Genomic DNA, 18,197 nt, shown 5'->3' on the forward strand with positions numbered 1-18,197 from the left:
GGCCTATTTTTTATGCAATGATCTCAAGGTAAAAACTCCCACAAGATCCTAAGACAGGGAAATGAAGTTGAAGGGGGCAAAAACCCTTTCCACTGAACTAGTCAGCACATTGTATCTATCGAGGTTCAGTTCATATCAACCAATACAGAGTGATATAGTTGATATAGGATGACATGAATGGAATGGTCTGGCACCAAATCCATTCCACCTATGCCATCTGTTTGCTTGTTAACCAATATATTATGCTGTATCATGTATATGGTATCGATACCTAGAACCTTGATCAGGAATTTCAGACAATAATCCTATTGTCGTTGCTGCATCAAGCTTGATAAGAAATTAAGAACTAATATCTCAATATACTAGGAAACTGAACCAAACAAGTATTTATTTTATCATCTCAATCCAAGAGAAACAAACCTGGATTCTCAAATGCTTCTTTTGTCTTTGAACTCCAGGAGGCACTTGATTAACAAGCAAAATGGCTCAATATCATCTTGGTGCCAAGATTTTTTTTTAATCCCTGCAGGTCTAACCCTATATCATTGTCAGTACAGTAGAGTTTTAATTACCAAGTTCAGGATGGATTGGTGTGATGTTTTATGTCTAGGACTCCAGAATATTAAACCAAATTTATTACCATCATTGCAATTTTGTTCTCAATTTAATCGAGTAACCTAATTTAAATTGGAGGTAATGATATAAACTACAGACGTTGGAAGATTGCAGCCTTATTATCTGTTAGAGACAAATATTTACTTAAGATTGTTGACTTGACTTCAACTGTGAATCCCTATAAATATGCCACTTTTCGTATCTTTGATATCCAGGCAGAACAGGTCTAAGTCGAGAAGCCTTGGAGCAATCCAAAGAGCAGCATCCCTGTAACTTTTCCACACAATTTGTGCAGCATCTGGAACAGTTAAACGCACAAATAAACAACGAGGATTAGCAAAATTAGTTACTGAAATCTGTGTTCTAAAGCCTAATACTGAAGTTCCACTATACTAGTTTTATTACTATTATGTGCAAGGTTCAAAGTATTGATATGCATGGTATGCAAAAATTCCACATTGCATGTTTCAAATGGCCAAAATACTTATTTATTTATTTATTATATCAGGAATTGAGTTAAGACATCTACAGGAAGGGTATTATCCTTTAAAATTGTCCAGATACACTCACTGTATTTAGCATTCTGGTGATCTCAAAACATGACATGATACACCTGATATAGGGCATATCATATCAATGAGTTGAGCCTTTTATGTGGCACATCTACAATGACACATAGATAAATCAAGTTATTGCACTTTCGCATTCAACATACTCTTAAGTTACTTTCATTTGGGGTTTTACATAGACAAATGAATGGTATATGTGTTTTCAAATAGAAATAACTATATTTATTGACATCACTGTTGGTCATTTTGTCCACCGACTATTTCAAATGGTACATGTCTAACTACTGTAAGGGGATAGACCGGTATAGTACCATGATGTCATTACAGATTAACTGCAGCCGCACACTCCAGAGACCCGTTAACTACTGTAAGAGGATAGACCGGTATAGTACCATGGATTCTCCGGTTCTCCCAAAACGAAATCTACCATGTCTGCCTCTTCAAATGGACAGGACCGTGGTCCCCAGCTGTGAGCCCATGAACAGTGAGACTGGTACAAAAAGTGATCACCGTGAAAAGAGGAAAGACTGATCATACAGGCCTGCATGATTTCAGACTTTATCCCCTGGTGCGACACGTGGTAGGATCCTGTGAAAGTGGTGGTTAAGCCGTCACTGGTCCCCACTCCACAATCTGACATGTGTCCCCCGAATCAACCTAAAAACATGAGCCAGTAACCACCTAAAGAAGATTCTAGAATTCTTGCCCATGCCAGAGCCCCATCTTTGTCTATAAATAGAAGGACTTGTGACAAGGAAGGGGAGGATCAAGCTCTCTGTCCATTCTCATTCTATCATTGTCAGAGAACTCCTAGTTCTCTGAAAATTCAGTTCATCAAACCCTAATTCCCCCTATCCCTGCATCACACCCTTCTCAACTTCTCACTCTCAGAACTTAGGCCACAAACACTACAGTGCCTACACTAACAGTTACATTAATTTAGAAAACCAAGTAACACAAATCTATACTCAACCGTTTTCAGTAAAAATTAGAGCAGTCAGTGACACAAGTGAATTTAGGTTCATAACCACTTACAGCCCCATAACATCAAAAGTTCTGTCTCTTTTCAATGAAGCTATAGTGGATAAATATGCCTATACTATCATATTCATCAATACATTCTAAAAAAATTCACTTAATAAAGTAATTACAGCCCAAAATCCACAAATAGCATACCCTGCTATGCAGGAACATGGACAATGAGCAGTACGATGAATGTTCCCTTTCAGAACCAAGATACTGTTTACTGAAATACATCAATTAGAAGAATAAAGAGAAAATAACAGTATTTTGTAAGAACATAATGAGTGGCAGCACCAACTCTCTTATTTATATTAAGAGTGTAAAACACAACAAGAGGACCATTATACCCCTATGGCCAGTACATTAAGTATTACAAAAATCCCCCTTATATAGTCATGGCATTTTCTATGATGCTGGAATGGTATGATACTAGAACTTCGACCAATCAGAACCCCTTTGAATTTTGATGAATGCTAGTTAATTGGTTATCAGCTTCTTGGGTATCATGCCTTTTAGGCATCATAATTGGACTTGTATGTCATGCATACCCAATTTGCTACAAAGAACATTATACTACAGGCTGTTTGCACTCATAATTGTTAGAGTTGACTAGTCAGGGCTCTTTGGTCATTAAACTCTTTAATTATTAACTTGTAATTAGACCTTTTAGTCATGCTTAAGTCACATGTCCCTTACATAAGTAAGGGTATAATGGTCTTTGAACATTGTTTGCACAACCAATATAATAAACAGGTCGGCTGGGCTGAGTAATTATTCTCTCCAGTTCGACCATTCTTTTCTCTCCTCTCTTCTCTCTTCTCTTCTTTCTTGCCCTAATGCAGCAACTACAAGAGGACTGAACCTTTACAACATGGTATTAGAGCTCTGAAAAAGGGATAGAAAGTGTAGAGAGACTGCACCAGATGGACCTTTGTAGTTATTCTTTTTCTTTATTCTTTTATTAGGTCCTTCGTAGCTTAGTGGGCCTCATTGTTATGGACTTGTCATAAGTTACTCTTTATGGTGTTTAAGCTAGCCACCCTACTGAGGGTATCTTTGTACTTGTCCCTCTAATTCAATTTAGATCTAATACAAGAATTTGGGGGACTGGAGAGAGGATCAATTAACTATATTCTCCATCTCTCTCTTCTCCTGCTCTGAGCATATTTCTTTCATTCTTTTCTTCAGTTTTTTTACCAATTATTACTTGCTTTGCTTCAGCTCTAATTTCTTCTTGGTATGAGAGCAACCAACCCTGTTTTTACCTTTTCTTTAATCCCATACACACTTCTATTCGAAGAATGTGATGGAGAACTAGTTTGAGAACAGTCCATGATTAATGCGACCGAGCTGTCAGAAGGTTTTTGGAGAGGTTCAGATCAGTTTTGGTTGCCCATGAAGCTTCTTGGAGATTCAGCCCAAAAATAACCTCCTTTAGTAAAAGATAACATAAAGTGAATAAACTGCCCCCACTTAAGTTATAACATCAAATGGCTTAAATAGCCCTGTTGAACATAAATAGAAGAAACAAATCCAAGGGAGAAGGAGAAATAAGACAATAGCAGAATATTAATAGAAAAGCTCAGACGACCACTCCATTAACATGGACAACTAGAAAATATTTCCCAAATGGTTTAACACCAATAAATTCATTGCTTGGAAGAAAAGTATAATGTCTTTAATGACCGCTGGTCTGGCCAGCTATGTGGGAAGATGGAACTGCATCACTACTCTAAGTTCCAAAATGCATCTTACAATAACATTTTTTAACTGCATTGAACATTAAAAATCTCAGGCTGTGGCTAAAATAGATGCCCACTAAATATTTAAGATTTCAATACAAATGAATATCTGGAGAGATACTAGAACATAGATATCATGTTTAGGCTACCACAGTTGTTATCTCTACTACCCATGTGCAGAAAATGATGATCATTATATCTCCCAATCACTAGTTCCACCTTCAATATCTCAATAGACATCTGGTTTTAAGTAGCAAGGAAATTAATTGTTCTTAATTTCCAGACAAAGGAAGTGCTTAGATAATTCAGATGAGAAGTTCTGTCCTACTTAGATCTGTAATCTGAAGCTCGTTGATCCACTGTGTTCCAAGTGTTAGGTGGTAGTACAAAGGGTAGTTGTTTCCTAAGTCACACCCTAGGAACTGATGCAAGAACACAACAGAAAATCCTACTTGGTAACTCAGGTGAATGGGTAATTAATGAAAAATGACTATTTTAAAGGGACTTCCAAGGTGTAAGTTAGAACTGGAGCAAGCCACACGTGGGCTTCAAAATTGTACATCACTTATGAAAAAAATAGGAAATGGAAGATAACTTACAGGAACAACAGGTTGCAGTCTAGATTTGCACAGTTCCGGTGCCTTAGTTCAGCCAAGTGTGACCCACATAGGTGGCATCTTGCAAAGGTAATATTCTTGGACACTAGTTCAGACACATCAGATTCAGCCACAGCCTCATGCTTGTAGGAAGAAGGTGGTAGCGAAAGACGTGAATCAAAAACGAATAGATTTCCAACCCACTCGATAGGACCTTCATTCTCTAGATAATGAGAAATGCCTCCCTTCAGTGTGTACAAGTTCTGGAAGCCCCTTTGTCTGTCAATAAGAACTTGGGAACGAAGTAAGAAGAACCAGAAAAATAAAATGTTTCTACATTAAATGGGTATTAGAAGAAAAGATACCATGGGAAGTTGTTATGACTGGTAACTGCAATACTTGTAGTACTGAAGTTGTTATGTCTGTCAGCAGTCTGGGCAATTTTTTCATTTTTGCCAAAAAAACAAAATCACAATTTTAATTACAGTCTCCAAAACCCCTTCTAAAGACCAAAATTTTCTAAAATATAGAGAGCCTTCTCCATAATGAAAGATGAAGAGACAAAATCACTAGGGCTGTTCATAACAAGACCCAAACCGACCAACCCGGTCTGATCCAACCCGAGTTGGTCGGTTTTTCTTCATCACCGGTTGGTTTCGAATTACAAAAAAACATAAACCGAACCGACTTATATATATATATATATATATATATATATATATCTGATATATTTCAGTTTTAATATATATTTCAGATATATATTTGTGGAAATATATATATATATATATATATATATATATATTTCAGCTTTATTTCAGAAATATACATATTATATATAAAATTTCTGATATATAAAATATCAGTTTTAATCCATCAAATCATTTTTAATTTCCAGGCATCCATCCTTTGCTTTCTTAGACTTGAATCCTTTACCGTTCACACCGAGAGAATCATTCACAAAACCGACCCAAACCGATTCAAACCGACCAGGTCGGTTTTACTTAGTACTGGGTCGGTTTCGGTTTCATTTCTAGGTAAACCGACCAGGTCGGGTCGGTTGGATAAACGCCAATAAATCGACCCAATCCGACCCGTGAACAGCCCTAAAAAACACTATAGAAAAATAAGGGGCCCTTATTGAACAATTTTCCATGTGCAAATGAGGAAATTCAGGCTTTTGCTAGAAGTACAAAATGAATGCCACTTTTCCTCCAAAATATTGTCAAGTAACAAAGCTTTGAACCTTTTTCTACAGGCTTATAATGTTAAGATTCAGAAAAGTATGGACCATTGTAATGGTATGTACTTTTCTATAGATGTTTCCACAAGTCCTTTTTTCCTCTTGCCATGTCAGACACCTTGAGGCATGTTCAATTCTGATTCTTGCATGTCCATGTAAAATTGGTGGCCATACTATTAAATTAAAATATGAATTATCTCAATAGATATTAAAGCATTATCATTATTATAAAGGGTTAATTATTCTGAAACTAATTATTTAGGCAAAAGTTTTGGAAGGGCTTTAAGAGCTGAAAAAACTTGGTTCAATTTGTTGATTTGGTGTAGAAGCAACAATTCCCAATACCTTTTATTAACTTTGTGTTGAAATAATGTGGTTATTGTATTTTCTATGCCTCACAATTGTTTCCAATTAATTTTCGAATATTTAGAATATTTGCAATATTAACTTTGTGTTGAAAATTTATTGTTATTTTCACAATATTCTGCAAATAATTAGAATATTTGCAGATAACAGATTAAAAAATTTACTGATAATTGGAGTTTCTGAAGCATTTGGGAAATACCAGTAATGTGCACATGCTTTGCATGTGGAAATTTTAGATGACAATGATGATGACGGAATCTTTCTACAATTTTTTATATTTCTGTGTATAAAAATAATTCTTATTTATCACACTTTTTTGTTTAAAGATGTTCCCAAAAGTTTTCTACAATTTTTTTTTGTATTTTTCATATTTTTTTGTGTTTTTATCTTTTTACTTTTTATTATGTAACTATGAATCAAGGGTTAACACATTAAAATCAAAAGGTTAAATTATTGACCTACCGCCAAATAGGAAAACAATTTCACTTTTAGGTTAGTATTAAATTTTGTATTTCATTTCCATTTAAATTATTGACCTACCGCCAAATAGGAAAACAATTTCACTTTTAGGTTAGTATTAAATTTTGTATTTCATTTCCATCACCAATAGAAATAATTCTTGCTTGTCACACTTATTTTTCTTTAATATGATTAATATAAAATATTAATTAATTTACGTAATTTTTCATATTTTTTGCATTTTTATCTTTTTTTATTTTTATTATTTAATTTTGACATCAAAGATTGGTACATCAAAAGGTTGAACTATTGACCTGCCACCAAATAGGGAAACAATTTTAATTTTTGGGTCAGTTTTAAATTTTTTGTTTCATTTTCAACATCAATAAAAATAATTATTATTTAATATTTTTCTTTAATATGACTGATATAAAATATTAGAGATGAAGCCAAATTTTTCTACATTTTATGTTTTTCTACATTTTTGTTTTTATTTCTATTTTAAAAGTTAATTATTTAAATATAACATCATGGATTGACCCACCCTGATGGTTGAGTTGCTGACCTTCCACCAGATGAAATAGTGGTTCATTTTTTTATCAGTTTTAAAAAACATGGGTTTTATGTTGTTATCAGTCTCCTTTGACTGAGGAAGAAGATCCTGACGACAATTGGGCAAGTTTGGCCAATAAGGTCTACAACAAGAAAGATTTGACTGGTTGTAAAAGAAGTAGGATGGTCCCAAAGTCACCTTCAATAGCTACAACAACAGCAAAGACCATAAATGACGACAATAGCACCAGCAACTAGAGCCTTAGGGCAGCATCGCTCAGATTCAGAGTCCACAGAGGTTCTAGACAGTCTAAAGATAAACTGCAACTAGAATCAATGGGCTTCTACATCATCTATGGAGGTTTGTTTGGCCTTGTATGTGTGTAATTAGGTTTTGGTGTAAGGGTAGGGGGACTTGAGATGTGGAATTTTTCGTGGGAGGTTGTCTTTTTCTTTCTTCTTGTTGTCCTTCTCTCTGATTCCTTATCACCTTTCTTGTTTCTTTCTTTTTATTTTCATAAAGTTTCATTTACGTTCAAAAAAAAAAAAGTTGTATTGTGTAAGGACATTTAAATTTGTCCCACTTAATAAAGTTATCAATGTGGGGTAATGGGCCACACTCATCTATACCTAGTCCTCTTTGTCATTCTCCTCTTCAATACAAGTCTTACCAAACTCATACCAAATGATCCCCGAAATCACAACTAGATGAACCCCTGTCTCTTGCTTCTCTGTTTCTCTGCCCCCTTCCATGTAGGTTTCTTCAAGGTGCTGCACAACCCCCCTTAAAAAATGTGCTGCAATAAAACTGCACCGAAATTTTATTACAGTCCACAAGAAAGATAAAATGTTTTAATATCACTAAACCATTTACTAAGTTTCAATTGCCTAGTGTGTGATCGGATGTATGAGAACGTTAACAATATATGGAGAAAATCAACCTCATTTTCAAGTTTTCAGATAATTAATGTTAAAGCCAAATACACAACAAACACATGCATGCATGTCCAGATGCACAAATACATTTACCTAAGCATTGTAGAGTAAACATCGCAACGAATGCCTCCTGTACAATACATCAATATATCTGTGGTTTCTTTGTCAACGCTGGCTAAAGGATCTGAAGAACTGACCTGGAATAATAGAGACAGAAAGAAAACTGAATGATACAATAGATGATCTCAAAAAGACATTAAATATGCTTTGTTTTAAGGGTAAATTACAAAGACCCCCTTGTACTATAGGGTCAGTGACAAAGACCCCCTGTACTTTCTTTGCAACAAAACCCCCCCTGAACTTTTACATTGCGACAAATGCCCCCTCGGCCGTTAAATCAGGTAACAGAAGGTGTTAAATTACCAAAATACACCATTAAGCTTTTTAAATTTTCTTTTTTTGCCATTCTCTCTTAAAACTTAACTGGCCCAAAAGTAATAATCCGTTCACCACAGCCATTCTCTCTTAAAACTTATCAGAATTAGGGTTGTTATTTAAACATAAGGTCTGGAGAGATGAAGAACCAGTTGGCATAATCTCAGCACCAACTTCCTGGAGAACTTCTTGTTAGACAGTTTTGTATGCCCTTAGCTTCAATCTGATTTGATGTACTTTTGTTATTTAGTGGAAATAAATAAAGTGCATATTTGATTCATATTGTTTGGTTTAATTCTGTGTAAAACCCTAAAACTGGACATTTATAGAGACTCGTGTTAGTTTTAAATGTTCACAGCCGTTGGATAAGTCTGGGGAGATTTATCCTGCCAAGGCTGATGCTGGTGTGCCACCAAGTGTTGGGATGGCCTGTCTCAGCCATCAGGGTAAGACCCGAGGCACATGCAGTATGGGATTACTTGAATCCTTGAACCGGACCAGATTTCCAGTATTGCCCTGGACCTTGGAGATAGATGGGCAAAACTGGAAAGTTACACCTGACCCCTAGACTCGATTATGACATTTCACTAGGTGTTGGATCAGGCTGCCTTTGATATGCCAATCAGTGAGATCCTTAGCGGGGATCAAAACCTGGGTATGTTGGGGCAGTTTGAGAATTCATCTGAGTGGGTGATCATAGTGACAGAATCAGCCACTTTGTCGGACAAAGGGTAATGATCGGGAATGCACTCTCTTTGATGGAAACCAAACTGCCGGCAGTTGATTTCAATCGTTGGAATTTTGTTTTGCAAAATTAATATATTTATATATATATATGTACGGTTTCGAATTGTTTGCAAATGGTTTTAATTCCCGGGATCCATGTGAGAGGAGAGTGCGGCACTGTTCCTTGCAGCCGAGGGAGAGGTCCTCTCTTGTCGGGCAGTGCTTGATCATTAAGGGCTGAGAGGTTAAGTGTAAGACCACTGAGGATAATACCTGATGGGCTAATCTTGCACCTGCCCACAGTCCTTGGGTTTTTATAAGATGGCTTGGCCCAGGGACCACTTAATGTAAGTGTTGGGCCCATAGGGTCCATATGATGGACTCAAGGGGTTCATTGAGTTTTTCAGTGAATTTGGCTGGGCCTTGTTTTAGAGGCTGGGCCGAACCCATGTGGCCGGTGTGTAGATCAATGCTTGGGTCCCACGCCATACAAAGAATCCCAACTGGGCAGCAGATTGGAAAGTAATTAGACACTGAACACTTAATGGGCCAGAAGCCCATTTCGAGGTGGGCTGATATGATCACCCATCCTTGGGGCGAATCTGAGATTAATGTTAGTAAAAGGATTGGGCCTTTAGCCTTATCCACTCTTGGAGACCAAATTCAAATTAGATTTGAATCTGGTAACCTCCTGATAAGATCAGGAGTAAGCTAACTTTATCTGCAGATAGGATTAAGATTATCCCCTATCCAAATACTGATTTGGATTGGGATAACTCCTAATTAGGAGGATTCTTAATCAAGAAGAAAGGAGGAAAAACCCTAACCAAGAAAGAGAAAATATCAGATTCCGAACCACCTTGAAGAGATATAGGATATCTCCTGCGAATTGAGATAGGATCTCATTCATACTCCAGAAAAGAGAAAGGCAGTTCAGCCTTTTCGCCTTTAGAGTTCTCCTCTTGCCACCGCCATCTTTTTTGAAAGATTAGATCTTTGCAGAAAAAGAAAGTCAAGAAATCTGTTCTTGATATTAGTCTTGCAACAAAGACTAAAAGGATTTAGTGTTCAGTGTTTCCAGAGGATTCTTGTGAAGGATCCAGTGTGTAGGACGCACCCTGCTGGTTCTGTTCCATCCACAGCTATGCCATCTTCAGCAGGAACGGATCTTGGAGCATTCTTTGGGCGTGAACACCAACTTTGGGAGATACTGCTTCTCCGGATCAGGTATATTCCTCCCATTTATCTTTTGGCACAGATCTGGTTTGATTATGGTTCAAGTGGGATCCTTGAATATTGTATTCTAAACTTAGGGTATATGATTCCCAGTTGGGAGAAGGTAGGAAATTTTTTGAAATTCGTCCACCCATTCCACAACCTTTATGGCGTCCATTAGATGGATCCTACCATTCTTTCACTTCTTGGGTGAGAGAAGAAGAGACCAGGGAGATGAAGATGACAGAGAAACCGACATGTTTTTCAGATGGTTGGTTGAGGTCGCCGACGACCTAGGTATATTTCATTCCGTCTTCAACGCTAGCGGTCGGCTGAGGTCGCCCACTACCAAATGGATTCTCCCAAGTTCCCGCTACGAAACAGATTCTTCCAAACTGTACATCAATGGGACTGATGCTTGGTCTAAATTCATACAAACAGGTTCGTGTGTGGTTGAGGTCAGACGGGCTTTTGTTAAACACAGTGGAGGACTTCGATCAGACTGGTTTACAATATTTCAGAAGGGTGAGTGGTCGGCCTATTTGGGTGATTGGGCCTACCGCCTCTTCCTTGGCCAACAAAACTCATACGGATAAAGCCGCCAGAACCACCCCGAATCAATGCATCGAGTGGCTTGATATGTAGACTCCAGATTCTGTTCTTTACGTCTGCTTCGGTTCTCAGAACACGATCTCTGCTTCACAAATGACGGAATTGGCTATTGCTTTGGAGGCAAGTGGTAGGAATTTTATATCGGTTGTTAGGCCTCTAGTGGAATTTGACGTAAACTCTGAATTCAGGGCAGATGACTGGTTGTCGGAGGGATTCGAGGAACGAATAAAAGAGCAAAACAGAGGATTATTGATGCGTAAATGGGCACCCAGGTGGATATTCTATCTCACATGTCTACCTCTGCCTTTCTAAGCCATTGCGGTTGGAATTCAATGATGGAAAGCTTGAGTCGTGGCATGCCAACAATCAGGTGGCCGACGCCGCCGATCAGTTTTACAACATGAAATTTTTGGAGGAAACTGGTGTTTGCATTGAGGTTTCTAGGGGAAACGAGTGTTTTGGATGGTTGGCTCTCGGTCTTGGATGGGACTGAGATGTAAGAGAGCTTCTGCTTGTTGTTGTTCAACTTGCCATCACAGCCATCAGAGGGACCCCCTTCAGAAGCTCTTTGTTAGTGTTCTTCATTTTATTTCTCTGTACTCTAGAGTTTAAACCAAAGAGAGAGAAGAGGGTAGTTTGAGCAAAGTAAATGGGATGAAGATAATGGCAGAAAAGGAGAAAAAACTAAAATAAATTAGAAAGGGTAATTTAGGCATTTAGAAAACTTTAACAGTAAAATCAGAATCTTTTTCAAAGTTAACTGACCGAACACTAATGGAGGGGGTCTTTGTCTAATGGCCAAAATTCAGGGGGGCCTTTGTTGCAAAAAAAAAAGTACAGGGGGGTCTTTGTCACTGACCCCATAGTACAGGGGGGTCTTTGTAATTTACCCTTCTTTTAATCACAAGAAGACATTAAATATGCTTTGTTTTATTAGTTGTAAATGTCCAACAACCACTGCACCCTGAATGCAAGAAAGTAACAGAAAATAATAACAGATCCACAAAGGTATGCAATAATTATGAAATAAGGAATTATGAAAGCTAAACCCCAAGTGTAAAATTGTTTCACCCCCTTTTAATCTTTGCAAAGACTTACAAAACCTGTACAGATAAGTGGTTTTTCTTTTCTTTTTTTTTTTTAATTCTAATGTAACAGTATTAGGAATCTTCTTGATCATCTGCATATCCTTTGAATTGGCATTGATCCCTTCTAATTTCAAAACTGTGTTCTTCTCAAAAATCTAACCTGAAACAAGCTCGCCAAACCCATTATCATCAGCCCCCGCAAATCCGGTTGATCTTACTCTATCTTGATTCTTTACCTCTTTAATTTCCACTTTATCAACAGAATCTACACCACTTTCATTTATGGCCATCCTATATTTCTCTTCCAACTCTTTAAAGGTTTTCCTGGCAAACTCCTCCCCTCATAAGAAAAATAACCCAAACGACTTGCTAACTTCCACCTCTGTATTCACCATTTTTCTAAGTCAATTGATCTTCCAATATCATGATTCATGAGTCTCATCCACTAACCCCATCCTCACTAATTTCAGTTGAATCACCGTCTTCATCATCTTCTTCACCATACAAATCAGGAACATTATTTTTCTGCCACTGGTTTAGTTTGATATTTGCTCTTTCTTCTGTATAATCTTGAACAAGCAGCACCCATAGTATTTTCATTTATAAGTTTTTCTGTAATTCCTTCCACTTCAAACTCTGTAACCTTTCCACCCCTTTCCTCCTTGTATCCCTCAACTTCCTCTTCTTCTCAAGCTTTACCGTTCCTGTCCCAGCTTCATCCCTTTCTTCTGTACCCTGATGTACACCCTCTCCATCTTCTATCTCACTGTTAATGCACATACAACCTTCCTTCATCCGTTTATTCTCCAGGTTCAAACATCAAATTTTCCTCCTCAAGTTCTGTTTCATCTTCCTTCTCTATTGCATCATTCTTCCCTAGATTCATCACATAAGCTACCCACTACCTCCTCTGTTTGAATTATGACATTCACTTCCCTAGTGTTTCATCTAGGGCTGCAAGTCGGGCCGGGTTAGGTCGGGTTAAGGCCAATCCTAGCCCAACCCTAAGTTCTAAACCCCAACCCTAACCCTAACCCAACCCGACCTTCAACCCAACCCTAACTAAATTCCTTCAACCCTAACCCAACTCAACCCAACCTGAAGTCAATTTCGGGTTGGGTTGGGCTCGGGTTGGGCCCATCCCTTAAAACCTCATAGAATTTCTCGATTTTAGATATTAACTCAACTTTCATTACATATATTAATCCTATATTTCATTAGTATTTGTTTGTTGACTTTTTTTTCGTTCTTTTGGTACAAAATTCAGAAAAACAAGTGTTAGAAATGACTTTAGTTTATTATGAGTTATGACTTACAATAGATCTTTCTTGGGCGGCAAACAACATAGAGGAGATGAAGAATAAAATTTTCGAAAAAAACATAAAATAATGTTATTAAGGTTTTAGTCTTTCTGATTAGGATTAAGTGAAGTGATTATCTTAAAAGAAATGCATGATACTATGTTGTGGGGGCTCTACAAATATCATGCATCTAAACAAATCAATGTATATTATATATTACATATAACATATATTTATATATTATATGTACTATAGAGTCGGGTTCAGGTTGGGTTGGGTTGGCTAAGGGATCAACCCTAACCCAACCCGAAGTAAAGTCGGGTTCATGAATTTCAACCCTAACCCTAACCCGAACAACCCGACCCAACCCAACCCAACTTTTTCAGGTTGGGTTAGGGTTGGGTTCGAGCCAACCCGGCCCAAGTTGCAGCCTTAGTTTCATCACCATAAGACCTTTACATGACATGATGAGCATGATGAAGAGATATAAAAAGCCTACTTTGAGTTGAATCTTGTATTTGTTTCTGCCCTATGGCAACCCTTAATTTTGAGAAATATGAGTGTAGGTTTTGGGAGGAAAAGAAATGTCATTCTTGAGGAGGTCTATTCTATAGTGTACGGAATTGTTTTCTAAAAGTCTACGAGGAGAGGTGCAAGTGCTGAGGCATAAACCTCAAGGTGAGTTGTGCACAAACTACCAAGCCTCAAAAACCATACATAACCTACATAAGGCTTAGGCCTCAATTTGCAAGAGGTGTAGACCTCATAGTCTTTAGCCTCAATTTGTTGAGGTCCAAGCCTTATTTTCTCCAAGAAAAATGTTTAAATCCATATCTCATACTTACTAGTGACCATAGAATATGATCTAATATTAAAAAAAATAATGGGCAACAATAATAATAATAATTACTAGCACTTTACAAAAATATTTAGGACAAGTTATGAAGTTTCAACAAAAAAAACGTTTATTTAAAAAGCATTTATAAATTAATTTCTTTTGAAAAACAAATTAAAACATATCAATTAAGTAAACAAGGCATTCCCTTTAGTTAATAAACAAAGTCAAGGAAATACAAAACAAAACATCAAAGATAAGTTCAAAAAAGTAGGAGCTATATCATAAAGCGTGCAATGAATAAACATGAGTTTATAAATCAGCTATCAAATAAGTAAATAAATAAATTTCACTATGTACAAAAAAAATGAATATAAATTTGATTTTGTATAATAATTATCACAATTGTATACAGTGTAACTTTGGTCTCATAAACCTAGGAACAAAAGCTCGGATGAGAAAACCCTCTTCTCCCTAGTGCCCTATTCATAGAGAATAACTGGAGATTCCAAATACAGAACACCCCGCTACAAAAGCAAAACCCTGAGATTTGGACATTACACTTATAGAAAAGAAAAACAGCAGTCACCTACCCAACGCAACAACCCAAGAGTTGCAGCCTCAAACAACTCCAAAAAGACTTGAACATTCGCTTCACAAAACAGCTTCATCCACACAGCAGGGAGGGGGCTAAATGTTGGTAACGATATTTAGGCACAACTATTTGGTCACCACCTAAGCACATAGAAATGACATGGGATGTTGACCAGTCGCAAAGTGCCCAAAAAGCAATTCATTTCCAACTGCCAACCACATCTCATATTGATAAGCAAGATGAAATTCATTACATAATTTGGGGATCATATAACTAGTCCAGATTTTTCCCTATTATTTGACAAGTATTAAAATAGACAAAACCTAAAGGCTCTACAAAATATAACAAAAGGACTGCTCAAAGCCCCTAGTGCCCAAAAAGGACAAGGATAATCTGATTGATCCATCCTATGGCCTAGGAAATTTCCTTGGTACAATGCCCTCAGAAGTGTGCAGTGCACAACAAAATATTAAGTAGGTCATGGAGATTGCCTCATTTACGTCCTTCTATTGTACAACTTCTGATTGAACTGTTGAAGTTAGAGTATTTAATGGATTGAAAAGTTTACAGCCACAAGAAAAGAAACTCAAACACATAGAAGTCCAAGCACATAACCAAGACCAAACCCATATTTAAGCCCATAAGCATATCCAAACCCATGTCTCTAGCTCATATCCATACCTGAAGTCCAGATACATGGTAAACCAACCTATTAAATTGAAATATGAATTGGGAATTGATACAAGTTCCATGAGCATTGGTGCTGGAGTTTCTTGGAGTTGAAGGAAGCATGGAGAATGACAACATTCATCATGAAGATTGAGAAGTTAGGTACTTAATCACCTGAGTTTTCAAGGTGCCAAAGTGAGGCTAGGAGGTAGGGGCACCCTATTGCCTAGGTGATGGATTCTTTCTAAATAAAAATCTTGAATCCTAGGGCAATCCGTGAAGGGATGGGAGATCCATCATATGGATGGCCAAACCCTGCAGGAAGGTTGGGCGAAATTTCAAAAATTTCTCTCTCCCATCCGGGAATCGTATTCCCTAATTTAGAAAATTGCATTTTCAATGGTCGTTCTTAAATCAAAACCGGACCAAATCTGAAATCAAAAGGGAAGTGAGGGATATACCTGATACGAAGTAACAGTAACTCCCAACGTAAGTGTTCACGCCCAAGGAAAAGACCAAAACCCGCCTCCATTGAAGATGACATAGTGTATGGTGAAGCAGGATCAACAGGATGATTCTTCAGTAAGAATCGAACAAGGGTTGGTGAGCACGATTTCAGATTGTTTCTTCTAGCAAGAAACAGTATTAAGAACCTTTCTTGATCAGATTCACAGGTAGAAATCGAATTGGGTAGGGGCGGCAAGAACTAGGGAGAATACTACAGGTTGTTAAGTGTGTGTAAACTATGGAATTCACCCCCTATTTATAGCCTTCTTTGGATCAAACTCCTAATCCAATTAGGGGAGAGTTTCTTGATCCAAATCTGATATTTGAATCTGGATTCTTAAATGGATAAGACTTATCTTATCCTTCAACTAATCCTAATCAGATTATCAATCAAATTTCGCCCCCTTTTAATTAATTAGCTTAAGCCCAGTTCGAAATGGGTTTTAGGCCCATTAAGTCACATAGCTCACTTACCCTTTTAATCTACTGGCTAACTTGGCTCTCCCTGTATGGCGTGGGACCCTAACATCGATCTACACATCAGCCACATGGATTCAGCCCAGCCTCTGTTATAAGGCCGGGCCGAATTCACTATAAGACACAGTGAACCCCTAAGTCCATCACCATGGGCTCTTACTCAATGACTGTGGGCAAATGCAAGTTAGCCCATCAGGTATTACCCTCAATGGTCTTACACTTAACCTCTCAACCCTTAATGATCAAACACTGCCCAACAAAAGAGGACCTCTCCCTCGGCTACACTCTCTACACACATGGATCCCAGGAATTAAAACATTTTTGCAAACAATTTGAAACCATAATATATAAGTATATCTCTATATATAATTTGCAAAACCAAATTTCAAACGCATTTGAAAAACACTACCAGCAGTTTAGGTTTCTATCAGAGAGAGTGCATTCCCCGATTATTCACTTTGTTCGACAAAGGGGTTGATCCTGTCACTATGTTCACCCACTCAGATGAATTCTCGAATTGTCCCAACATACCCAGGTTTTGACCCCCTCTAAGGATCTGACTAATTGGCATATCAAAGACAACCCAATCCGACACCTAGTGCAATACCATAATCGAGTCTAGGGGTCAGGTGTAACATTCTAGTTTTGCCCATCTATCTCCAAGGTCCAGGGCAATACTGGAATTTGGTCTGGTTCAGGGTTTCAAGAAAACCCACACTACATGTACCTCAGGTCTCACCCTAACAGCTAAGACAAGCCACCCCAACCAACTTGGCGGCACATCAGTGTCAGCCTTGGCAGGATAAATCTCCCCAGATCTATCCAACGGCTGTAAATATTCTAAACTAACACAAGTCTCATAAGTGTGCAGTTTAAGGGTATTACACAGAAACACACCAAATCACATGAATCAATTATGCACTTTATTCATTTACAATAAATGACATAATGTACATCAATTTGATAGGAGCTAAGGGCATACACTGTCTAACAATCCGCTAGGTTCCTTACCAACCAGCGATCATCTTCCATTAATAATTAGCAATAGTCTTCATACAAAAGCATAAACTCCATATTAGAACATAGAAAATCAATATATTCATAAAAGAAAACGAGTAGAGGAAAGAAAATTAGAAAATATAGGGGATGTGAGCCCCTATTTTTGACCAAGGAAAAGAAGAAATGAAAGGGTGGAAGAAGAAGAATGTTTTGATTCAATAAAATTTAAAGTGATCCCTTGCTTATCAATTCAGGTTTTGAAGTCTTCAAGGGTTCAAGACAGAACACACCAACATGTGTGTTGATTGGACCCAGCAAATTTCTACCAAAAAACCCTAACAAGAAAAAAATAAAAAAGAAACGAGTATATAAAGAATTACAATTAAGTGTAGTAATGTCTAAATTATAATTAGAACCTCAAAACATAAAGAAATATAATGATATTGTATATTTCCATATACAAAATAGCTAGGCATTTAAGCAAGGAGAACCTCCAATAGGTGCCTTGTAACCTAGGTGTCACCTTGACAATCATGTCACTAAGAAATGTATTTGGAGTTTAAAGTTGTAGTCTTCTATGATAATTATTTAGAAAGTAGTAATTAAGTTGTAGTATAGTTTCCTTCACTAGAAGGAAAGT

General features: G+C 37.3%; 1 protein-coding gene and 1 pseudogene across 3 annotated transcripts in view; one reads left to right on the forward strand and one right to left on the reverse strand.

Moving 5' to 3' along the window:
* Positions 1-596: 596 nt before the first annotated feature.
* LOC148855674 (Rhodanese/Cell cycle control phosphatase superfamily protein) overlaps positions 597-18,197 on the reverse strand; it is a 52,314-nt gene continuing 34,713 nt past the window's right edge. The window contains exons 6-9 of one of the 3 annotated variants that reach the window (XM_088942002.1): positions 8,192-8,295; positions 4,911-4,978; positions 4,549-4,837; positions 597-913 (exon numbers count right to left, since the gene is read on the reverse strand). In XM_088942002.1, the coding sequence (XP_088798128.1) occupies positions 760-913; positions 4,549-4,837; positions 4,911-4,978; positions 8,192-8,295 (615 nt within the window). In that variant the 3' untranslated portion in view covers positions 597-759. Of the gene's footprint in view, positions 914-4,548; positions 4,838-4,910; positions 4,979-7,554; positions 7,971-8,191; positions 8,296-18,197 lie in introns of those variants that run through there. The other 2 variants (XM_088942003.1, XM_088942004.1) reach the window with 2 other exon arrangements.
* LOC148855675 (UDP-glycosyltransferase 92A1 pseudogene) lies at positions 10,732-12,041 on the forward strand (annotated as a pseudogene).

This window comes from Nelumbo lutea, chromosome 4, assembly GCF_056320005.1.
Source record: "Nelumbo lutea isolate HS-2025 chromosome 4, American lotus-T2T, whole genome shotgun sequence".
NCBI lineage: Eukaryota > Viridiplantae > Streptophyta > Magnoliopsida > Proteales > Nelumbonaceae > Nelumbo > Nelumbo lutea.